Genomic DNA, 10,948 nt, shown 5'->3' with positions numbered 1-10,948 from the left:
CACACCCTCATTACACCAAACATCTGCATGGAATCTTCGAATGTATTTATTCTTGTGGTAACCATTCATATCCCAAAACACACACTTCAATGTACATGGTGACGCGCAAAAAGGCATTTTGAGATTGGAAAGAGTGAGAACTGTGAAATGAATCTCTTAACAGATACACTGATCACGATCCAAGCAGGTGCTGAAAATAACTACAAATACCAGAGTGTTAGGATGTGTATACTCTCCACACACACACACACACAATAGCTCTTTCATAGAAAGAATGACATGGTTATTGAGGAACTCTGCAACACCATCACATACAACAGCCAAATGACGATGCCAAATCTAAATCTAAATATAGTTCCAAATATACAAGACTAACCCAAGCCATAACAGAAATATATCCAATAAAGAAGAATTCATTTCATAAACATTGTAAAGGTAACCCATAAAATGTCTGCTAAAAGTTCCAACATAATACTGTAATTGTGCTTTCTGTGCAAATGAGTCTGTCTCCGTCCAAAATCTCCCGTGCTGTGTGTGTGTGTGTGAGCATCATCTACACTTTAGAAAGTGCTTCCTTCACCTTTAACCTCACTACAGCTACCTGTCCGTATGTCTTAAACCTTGAGCCAGCTCAGATTTATTAAATCTCTACCTATTAAGACTTGTGCCAGTTCCACTGGCAGCTCAGAGAAAAATCTCAGTTAAAGCTTAGCATGCACTGTGTACGTTAAGGCCTTTCCAAGCAGCGTGATTCTCCAAATTAACATCTAACCATATTGCAACAATATAACCGTTATACTTAGAAGCAGACTGAACCAAATGAGAAGTGAAGAGTCAGCATTATCACTCAAGCCAAATAATCAACTAACCTTACAACTAAGCCGGCCTTCTTTCTCTTCACATTGTAAGGCTGTACAGTCTGTTAGAATGCATGCCTACATGTATTATGTGAGGCAGTTCTTATTGATATCTTCACAACGAGTGCTTTTGTACCTGGGGAGCACTAAACAATTGAGTAAGCATCAGCATCAGTAGACACATAATATCAGCTTTGATGACTGTATACTAAGGCAGTGCAAGCAATCATAACGGAAAGAGCCATGAAATTATTACGCAACACACAATATTGCCTACGCCAATTTGAGGTTGATTTCAAGTGATTTTTTTGTTTTGTTCAAAAAACACAAAGTTTATCTACCGTACCAAAGTGTCTATTAATTACTACCGTAATACCTGAAAATAATACCACAGCTGTGGGAATTGTCCAATCAGAATCAGGGCAGCTCCTGAAGACCGACTTCAGCGATTGGTTGTCTCAGAGCAGCTCCTCAAGACAGACTTCATCAATTGGCTGTCTCCAGAAGCAGAAAGAACTGAATTCTGGGAAACTGAAGGTGGCGCTCTGCTCCTTACTGCGTAAAGGAAAAACGTGCTCTACCAGTTCACTCAGTCGGCCGTACCTACATTGAGACAGGCAAGGGGTTAGATAACAGTTACTTACTGAACAAGGTCGGTTTCAAAGGCACATGGTCGACAAACGCAATGCATTTGACTTTGAAGGTAATTTATGCCTGAGCCGAATTCCGGCCCAAATACTTCCAAAGAAACCCACACTACTGACATACAGACAGATAAACAGACCTGCAAAGTAGCTACTTACGATGTTTTATTGCCTTTTGATTGCTCTAGGATGAGCTCTCCTTTGGGATTGACTGTGAATATCCGACACACAGGGACACCCACTTGCTTGTAGGCAAACACATCCTGAGCCAAAAATGGAAGAGTCATCATAACAGTCTCCCTATTCTTATATTCAAAATTAGGTATATAATTACAAGATAAAACAAAGCTTACATTTGTTCGGTTTCCAAAGGCTGCATAGAAGGGATGTGTGTTTGGGTAGAAGAGGTTCTTGATGTCTGTGAGGCATTCAATCTTGAACTTCTCTGGCTTCTTTTCAATTACCTCCCTTATAGAAGTTGAAAGAAAAATAAATTGCTTGAAATGTAAGCATACTACAAGACTATTACAATGTTTAAATCAATCCATTTTGCAACACCATCATAACTGTATCAGAGTTTCTAAACCCAGATGCGCAACAGCTTCTAAGAGTTTCTAAACCCAGATGCCCAACAGCTTCTAAGAGTTTCTAAACCCAGATGCCCAACAGCTTCTAAGAGTTTCTAAACCCAGATGCCCAACAGCTTCTAAGAGTTTCTAAACCCAGATGCCCAACAGCTTCTAAGAGTTTCTAAACCCAGATGCCCAACAGCTTCTAAGAGTTTCTAAACCCAGATGCCCAACAGCTTCTAAGAGTTTCTAAACCCAAATGCCCAACAGCTTCAAACCCAAGCCATAAGATGCTGAACAATTTATCAAATGGCCACCTGGACTGTTTACATTGACCGACCCCCTGACCCCCCCCCTCCCTCATTTTCATTTTAGTCAAAAACAACTTTATATCTAAGGAGTGCCTTTGATATGACGGCCTGCACATGCGCAATTCGGCATGAGACAACCGTTAGACCCGATGACGTGTTTCTGCGCATGAACTTAGCTAGCCAACGTCGCCATGACATCACCTATTTCAATTGCCCTAATTGTGCATTTCTACTGGAGAAGCAGTTTCTACACATCTTCATACTAAACCATATGACTGTATTACAATAATAAACAGACTGACCAAATGAGAATGGAAAGGTCAGTTTTACCTATGAAAGGCAGAGAAGAGGCTACTAGGGGAGAGCATGAGGGGTCCTTGAGGCAGGATGGTACCCCGGTCGTTCACCCAGTGCAGGTAACCTCTGGTCATGTCGGCCATCCCGATGGCCCGCGCCGAACAGTACAGGAACTTGTAGCCATTCCTGAAGACAGTAGACATGCGTACTGTAGTCACTGCAACCTCAACATGCATATAGAGCCTACATTGGATCATTATCCTAGCCACTCACTCTAATTGTTGAGCTACTAGAACTTCTTTATGTGGAACAAGAATGTGAATAGTCATGCATAAGTGGTGAATGTCAGAAACGGTAGCTCTGTATGTATCAAATGCTTCAGAGTAGGAGAGCTGATTTAGGATCAGTTTTGCCATTTAGATAATAAATAAGAACAGGCTCTATTCAGTCTGGATCGCTGAAGCGTTACAGATTGCGCAAAAGAAATGTAAAAGTAATTTCCGATATACACAGCGTTTAACTTGAATGCAGTCGCCGCTAACGCGGGAACATTGCCTTTACATTTTTTTTCTTTTAGAACGCTGAACTTCCGCGATACAGATTGAACGGAGGCCCTAATCCTAGATCAGTACTCTTGCTGAGACACTTTACACATACAGCCACTGGCCTGGGGCCTACTTACTCATGCACTGAGTGGTAGAGCTTAGCGATGCCTTGATGAGTCCAGTCTTTCCCAAGCTGAGGGAGGATTTGGCCAAACACATCTGACCTAAGAAAATAAGCATTTTGTCAGGCTTCAAAACTAGCTTCACCTGGAGGAATTAGCTAGCGTGAATGCCTTAGAGGATTATAATAATAACTTAAGGAATGATTAATTAAGTTTAACCATGATTTGATTACCAGACAGACCTCCAGTATCAAACAAACAAACTGTGAGATTAAAAGATCAGGAGAGGACCTTAATCCAACTCCCTATATAGTGCACTAGTTCTGACCAGGGCCCTATGGTGCACTAAGAGGGGAAAAAGGGTGCCATTTGGGACACAGCCTCAGACAGTAGGAGTTGACATTGAGTGATGTTACAGGCTTTTGGATTTTCTCTCAAAGTCAATTTCGAGGATGGTTCTGTGTGGCACGCTCTGATTGGAATCCTACTCATTGGTCAGGATGGGTTGCACTTGTCGTCCTCGTGAGTCAGAAGATGTTTCACCTGTGCTGGCACAGCTGCTATTTAAAAGCTGTTGGTCCAGTGCTTCAGATATCATGAGGGATGTTGGAAGAGCTGCACCTCTTTTTTTAGCTCGTCCTCTTTAAGCTGATAAACAAAGCCTTTTATCTTGTGTCTCCCCTGTTTGGTTATTTGGCTACACATTTATTTTCAGTCCCTTACCCAAGTTGGTGTGGGTTTACTTTTCTTTTAGCTTGTCTGTTACTGGGAAAATCTAGTGGGCGTCCATGGTTGGTGTGTTAAGACCATAGAGAATGATGGAGACCTCTAGTGGCCAAAAAGCCATTTTAGCATGGGTAGAGCCATTGAAGGCTTCCGCCACTTTAAAGTAGTCAACTGGGTGGGGATTCCTATGGGTTCTAGCCTCAATGGCACTGGCCATGCTGTCCCAGATGATATAATGGTACAGATGTAAAAATTAGTTCTCTATCTCTATGGTTAAGATCCTACTTGAGTTTGCTTGGACGGCACTCAGTAGGCACCCACTTGTATGCCTTTCAGAACCCATTTTAAAACCCGACCTGTTTTGTTTTGGTTGTCCGTGGCTCATGTTTGTACCATTTTTCTGTTGAGCGAAAGTATTTTTGGTTTCTTATTGGGGAATGTAACACTGGTAATGTAGTTCAACAGCATTGAAAGCCACTTTACTTGGTGATGGTGCCGTCGATGTCGGAGATAATGACTTTGTCATCCCAGTTCCACAGGTAGATGGTGCCCTCGCAGCGACACGTGCCCTGGTACTGAGTGGTGATGCTGAAGGTGACGTCATTAGGCCCCTCCCTCAGCTTCAGACTCATCTATGAGAAGATAGAGATGAAGTGGTGCGTGAGAGAGTGACAGCAAGTGGTTTTCCAAATATCTGCTGGTTATTGACAGGTGCCAATATACAGATTAGGAGAGAGGGTGCACTTGCCCCCAAAAGCCTTCAATGGCACTGCCCGTGCTGTCAGAGAAGCCATTATGGCAAGGATGTAGCGATGTGTACTCTGTCCAACTCTGTGGAAATATAACTTCATAAGTTATGAACATGGCTCTTACTATCTGGTCAGATGAGAGGCGGAGAGACTTCTTGTAGGAGTGGGATCCGGTTGGTGCTGAAACCTCTGTCTGCACACGCTCAGTAGGTGCCAGTGCATTCAGCTCTTTAGATTCTTCATCACTGGAGGAGTCTGCTGCTGCTTTCTGCCTGCATTCCAAATAACAACCTCATTTCAACATCAGACCTCCTAAAAACAGTATAAGTTTAAACTAAGATGAGTAAAGATGAGTGAGTAGTTACTCAAAATAAACCCCCAGAACTTGTATATGTTGCCGCTAGAGGGCAGTATCCCAACAGTCTGAATTGTCATTCAGCTTCATTTACTACTGAAAGACAAAAAATTGATGATACTTCTAAACCGAGTGCCTCATGCATGTTCTCAGGGGCACTTCCTATGCGTCACTGTTTTCCCAGAGCTAATCCAGTTTGTCATTTGTTGGTGTCAAGAATATGGGTGAGGAGGGTGACATCAGTGTGTGACTAATTGGGCTTTCCCTTGTGAAACAATGCCAGGGCTGGTGGTGGGGGACAGACAGGGTGGTGCTGGGCTGACTCACTGTGGGACTGCTGGACTCTGTTGATCAAAGACAGGGCTCTCTGTGTCTCTGTGTGTCTCTGTCAGGGACTCCTGTCTGTCCATCTTGGCCTCTGAAGACTGGCGAGAGGAACAGACAACATTAATTACCCCATAACGGAACATCATGTCAACATTGATTTGATATGACAGAGTATTTATTCATTGATTTATAGTGTAATTACTGCCCATTTTTACATTAACAACTCCTTCCTATAGTCATGCAGTACAATGAGCACATGGTTCTCCTCACTCTGACTTGCTTTGGCTCATTTACAATGGAAATTAAAACAAATCCAATGCGATTCACATGGGAACTATTTCCTGCCCACACAAACAGGCATGACGAAAAAGAGGGTGAACACCATGGACCATCTGTTCAAGTTGACGAAGCATAGTATCCAGAAAGTAGTTCAGCTAGGGTCGATTTCACTATGAGTACTACAGAGTAGCAATACCAGTGGACCTATAGCATACTGCAAGAACACCCTGTTATGCGTCCCAAATGGCACCCTATTCCCTATGTAGTGCGCTCATTTTGATCAGAGCCCCTATAGGCCCTGATCAAAAGCAGTGCACTATATAGGGAATAGGGTGCCATTTGGGATGCATCTCCTACCTGTTTGACGCTGCTCTTCCTCCAGAACCACCAGCGGCCAGACTTCTTAGGCATCTTCTCCTTCACCCACGCCTCTTCTGTGGCCTGAGATTAAGTATTTATGAGTACGCGCAGAGAATGTTGAAGTTATAACATACATTTATAATGCATAACTTGTGATCTACCTTGGGCAGGTTCTTCTGGAAAGCTTGCATACTCAGTATCAACGGAGCTGCCAATGTCCAGTTGTAATATCTGTAAAGAATATATATAAATAGAAACAATTATCAAACAGTACAGTACCAGTCACAAGTTTGGACCACACCTACTCACTCAAGGGTTTGTCTTTATTTTTTTACTATTTTCTACATTGTAGAATAATAGTGAAACATCAAAACTATGAAATAACACATATGGAATCATGTAGTAAGCAAAAAGGTGTTCAAATCTAAATATATTTTATATCTGAGATTATTCAAAGTAGCCACCCATTGTAAATATACACACTGAACACAAATATAAATGCAAGGCAACATGTAAAGTGTTGGTCCCATGTTTCATGAGCTGAAATAAAAGATCCCAGAAATGTTCCATATGCACAGAAAGCTTACTTCTCTCAGATTTCGTGCACAAATTTGTTTACATCCCTGTTAGTGAGCATTTCTCCTTTAATAATATAATCCCTTCACCTGACAGGTGTGGCATATCAATAAGCTGATTAAACATCATGATCATTACACAGGTGTACCTTGTGCTGGGGGCAATAAAAGGCCACTAAAATGGGCAGTTTTGTTACAACACACAATGCCACAAATGTCTCAAGTTTTGAAAGAGCGTGCTATTGGCATGCTGACTGCCGGAATGTCCACCAGAGCTTTTGCCAAAGAATTGAACATTCACATCTCTACCATAAGCCACCTCCAATGTCATTTTAGAGAATTTGGCAGTAAGTCCAACCGGCCTTACAACTGCAGACCACGTGTATGGCGCCCGGTGAGCGAGCGGTTTGCTGATGTCAACGTTGTGATCAGAGTACCCCATGGTAGCGGTGGGGTTATGGTATTGGCAGGCATAAGCTACGGACAACGAACACAATTACATTTTATCGATGGAAATTTGAATGCACAGAAATACCGTGACGAGATCCTGAGGCCCATTGTGAGGCCCATTTTTTTGTTAAGGTATCTGTGATCAACAAATGCATATCTGTATTCCTAGTCATGTGAAATCAATAGATTAGGGCCTAATGAATTTATTTCAATTGACTGATTTCCTCATATGAACTGTAATCTCAGAAAACCTTTGAAATTGTTGCATGTTGCATTATATATATATATATATATATATGGCATGTATAAAACAAAATATTGAGTTGCACCCCCTTTTTCTCTCAGAACGGCCTCTATTCGTCGGGGCAAGGACTACAAGGTGTCAATAGCGTTCCAAAGGGATGCTGGCCAATGTTGACTCCAATGCTTCCCACAGTTGTGTCAGATTGGCTGGATGTCCTTTGGGTGGTGGACCATTCTTGATACACACGGGAAACTTTTGAGCGTAAAAAATGACATCAATAGCTTTCGCCTGGATTCACCGGGTCAGTCTATGTCATGGAAAGAGCAGGTATTCTTAATGTTTTGTACACTAAGTCCATATAAAGTATATTGTATGTGTGTAATAAAAATAATTGTGATAAGTTTCAAGTTCGAGGAAATCTAATTGTGATCTTCTGCTCAAAATGTCATAGTCTAAGAATTAGTACAATGTAGTAAGATGAATTAGTATGGGTATGACAGCTGTAACGACTCACCGGTTTGAAATTCTAACCACCAAATTGGGATTGTCGATGATTGCTGGATTTTCAGCAAATTCGTGATATGTGATGATGTGCTCCATGAATTTCTCTGCAATAAAAAAAAATCAAAGCATTTGCGTCACTATTATCTTAAGTCATATTATTATTAGTGGCATTTGTGAGTAATAGTGTACTAGTTTATTATTTGCGTACTTATCAAGGTCCTAGGCTACATCCCAAATGGAACCTATTCCCTACAGGTCCTGGTCAAATGCAGTGCATTATACTAGGGAATAGGGTGCAATTTGGGAAACAGCACTAGTCACTATAATATAACACTTACACAGAGTAGGAAACCTTACCTTTGGAGATTTCCGAGTTCTCTCCGACCCCTCCACAGAGAGACAGGGTGACATCTGGTAGATCCCCAGCCGAGTCAGACAGACAATCGGTCCCGCTGTCGGCCGCTGCACTGCCCACAGACTGGGGAGACTGGGACCCATCGCGCCGGCCCACCTCTACCCAGTGCTTAGGGACCGCCTCGGACTCACTGCAACACACAGACATAACCACAGACTGGTCAGTCACTACAACACAATACAGGCCCTCGTCAAAAGTAGTGCACTATAAAGGGAATAGGGTGCCTATAAAGGGAATAGGGCTACAATACATGCGATGAAAGACATGATGAGGTACCTCTTGGGACCTAAGTAGCGTGCAACTATATCAGGCTCCATAGCGTTCAGGTCATCCAGGTAAATATCCTCAGGGCCCTGGTGTTGACTCCTCTTTCTCACACCTTCGTCACAGAGAAACCATCAACATTCACAAAAACCATCAACGTTCACATAAACCGTTTACATTCTTATAAACCATTCACAAATACTGTTGTTCACCTTTTTCACTTCTGAGAAATCTCTGAGCATTCTGTAAAGCCCCATTCAGACGGAGGGTGCATCCTAAATGGCACACTATTGCCTATTATAGTGCACTACTTTTTTACCAGAGCCCTATGGGTCCTGGTAAAAAGTAGTTCATTATATTGAGAATAGGGTGCCATTTGAGACACAGACTGAGAGGCAAGTAAGAACTTCCCAGACCTCAGAGCAAACCACTTCCTTCCTGTTATTATATTCTTAAACACTGCTCTACCAAACACTGTCTGGGTGTAACGTTAGTCAATAACCCTGTCTGGGTGTAACATTAGTCCATAACACTGTTTGAGCTCATGAATAAGTAATTTCCTCTCTGTTGCCATCACACCATTCTGAAGTGACAAAGCTATGGGGTTCTTAAAATAGGGGACACAAAACATCAAAAAGGGGACATATAGGTCCTGTGAAGACTTTGTTCATGCCAGCTGTCGTGGAGAACAGAGGGCTATGACATGCCCTCCTCCGGCACATTGTGCTACCATAAGCAAGTAAGCTAGAAGCCTTATTAAGTCATGTGTTATATTTGATCAATAAGCTATCTATATGAACCATCTCTGCATACTTTAGATGTGGTTTCTTAAATAAGTTTGGTTGCTTTTACACTGCACAATTAGTACCTCTCCTCTTGGACGGGGAGTCAGTCTTGGAGCCAATGGCCCCCAGGTCCCCACAGGCAGAAGAGCCACTGTCCCTCCGGCTGGAACCAAGCACACTGGGGGGGGTGGAGGTCCAACGAGCCCTACGCTCAGGCTTGGGCAGAAGGGGGGTGGGAGTGGGATAGGGCTCTGCTGTGAGAGCACCTGGCTCTGGTTTGAGGGGACACGGTTCAGGTTGGGGCGGAGAATGGGTTTCAGATAGAGAGTCGGACGGGTGGTGTTTGGAGCTATGAAGGGCACTTTGTTTGGGAGTCCGGGGTTCTGGTTTGACGATGGCAGGTCCACACACAGTGTCCAGAGAGGTGTGGATGCCCCCTGCCTCCACCCCCATGGCCTCAGAGCTGAGGATGACCCTGAAGTGGGTGCTCTCTGATGGAGTTATAGTTACTGTCTTAGTCAGCTCCGAGCGCTCTTTCTTACAGACCTGGACAAAGAGAGCCAACATGAAATCAGTGGGTATAGGGATTTCATGTCATGACATTTTTTGACATGTTTCCATCTCTGAGATGGAGGACATACAGTGTATACTTCCCAAATGGCACCCTATTCCCAATAGTGGCCTATGGGCCCTGTTCAAAAGTGGCTCACTATACAGGAAATAGGGTGCCATGAGACGCAAGACACAGGCCTTACCCTGGTGGATTCTGGGAACTCTCCCCAGGACCACTGCATGTGTGACTCTGCTCTGAGCATGCTCTCTGATGACTTCACCATCAGCTCAGAGTCGCTCTTTGGAGACATGGGCTCGGACAGGGATCTTGAGGATCTGCTGAAATCAACAAAAAACCTCCCAATACATTCACTTTGAACACAAGATGACATGTATACACAGCTCCACAGGCATATTTTTTTAAACGTTTGTCGTAGCACTTAAATTTAAAATCTACCTAGGGCCGGGATTCATACCAAGGCATGTTACAGAGCAGCAAACTGTACAGCCGACAACGCACCTTTTAAGGTCATTTTTGCTTGAGCCAACGTCACATCAGGGACATTGCGCCTTTAAAAGGTGCATTGACGGTTGTCCAGTGCGCTGCTCTACAACGTGCCTTGGATTGAATCCCAGCCCTAGTATCGGTTTTGTCAAAATCCTATGAAAACAAAAATCTCTAATGATCCTGTCTGTTTGTATGATCTGTGTAAATATTTGAATAAGAAGTTAATGACTGACTGACTGACTGTAGGGGTCATACCTGAGGCTGCCGCCGGTAGACCAGTCTCCATCAGAGAAAGGGTAGCTGTCCAGAGAGTGGAGGGTGGGGTGCTGCCTGTTTTCCACTGTGTCCTTCACTGTGGAGAACGAAGAGGCCCTGAGGAGGTAAAGAAGATCACACCATCAACATCAGGGTTAACACTACACACTATGCAAAGCAGACCTAGACCACATCCCAAATGGCACCCTATTCCCTACATACAGTAGTGCACTACTTTTGACCAGGGCCCATAGG

General features: G+C 43.3%; 1 protein-coding gene across 2 annotated transcripts in view; it reads right to left on the bottom strand.

Annotated features, from left to right (window-relative positions):
* Window positions 1-30: 30 nt before the first annotated feature.
* Window positions 31-10,948, bottom strand: part of LOC129822760 (phosphatidate phosphatase LPIN2-like) — a 51,609-nt gene continuing 40,691 nt past the window's right edge. The window contains exons 5-20 of one of the 2 annotated variants that reach the window (XM_055881144.1): window positions 10,694-10,810; window positions 10,134-10,269; window positions 9,462-9,924; window positions 8,606-8,708; window positions 8,272-8,459; window positions 7,925-8,018; window positions 6,303-6,372; window positions 6,139-6,222; window positions 5,503-5,600; window positions 4,945-5,092; window positions 4,555-4,703; window positions 3,361-3,447; window positions 2,712-2,864; window positions 1,855-1,969; window positions 1,661-1,764; window positions 31-1,460 (exon numbers count right to left, since the gene is read on the bottom strand). In XM_055881144.1, coding sequence (XP_055737119.1) covers window positions 1,316-1,460; window positions 1,661-1,764; window positions 1,855-1,969; window positions 2,712-2,864; window positions 3,361-3,447; window positions 4,555-4,703; window positions 4,945-5,092; window positions 5,503-5,600; window positions 6,139-6,222; window positions 6,303-6,372; window positions 7,925-8,018; window positions 8,272-8,459; window positions 8,606-8,708; window positions 9,462-9,924; window positions 10,134-10,269; window positions 10,694-10,810 — 2,254 coding nt within the window. In that variant the 3' untranslated portion in view covers window positions 31-1,315. The remainder of the gene's footprint in view (window positions 1,461-1,660; window positions 1,765-1,854; window positions 1,970-2,711; window positions 2,865-3,360; window positions 3,448-4,554; window positions 4,704-4,944; window positions 5,093-5,502; window positions 5,601-6,138; window positions 6,223-6,302; window positions 6,373-7,924; window positions 8,019-8,271; window positions 8,460-8,605; window positions 8,709-9,461; window positions 9,925-10,133; window positions 10,270-10,693; window positions 10,811-10,948) is intronic. The other variant, XM_055881145.1, reaches the window with a different exon arrangement.

Source organism: Salvelinus fontinalis, chromosome 25, assembly GCF_029448725.1.
Source record: "Salvelinus fontinalis isolate EN_2023a chromosome 25, ASM2944872v1, whole genome shotgun sequence".
NCBI lineage: Eukaryota > Metazoa > Chordata > Actinopteri > Salmoniformes > Salmonidae > Salvelinus > Salvelinus fontinalis.
This window is presented reverse-complemented; position numbering and strand designations above follow the sequence as displayed.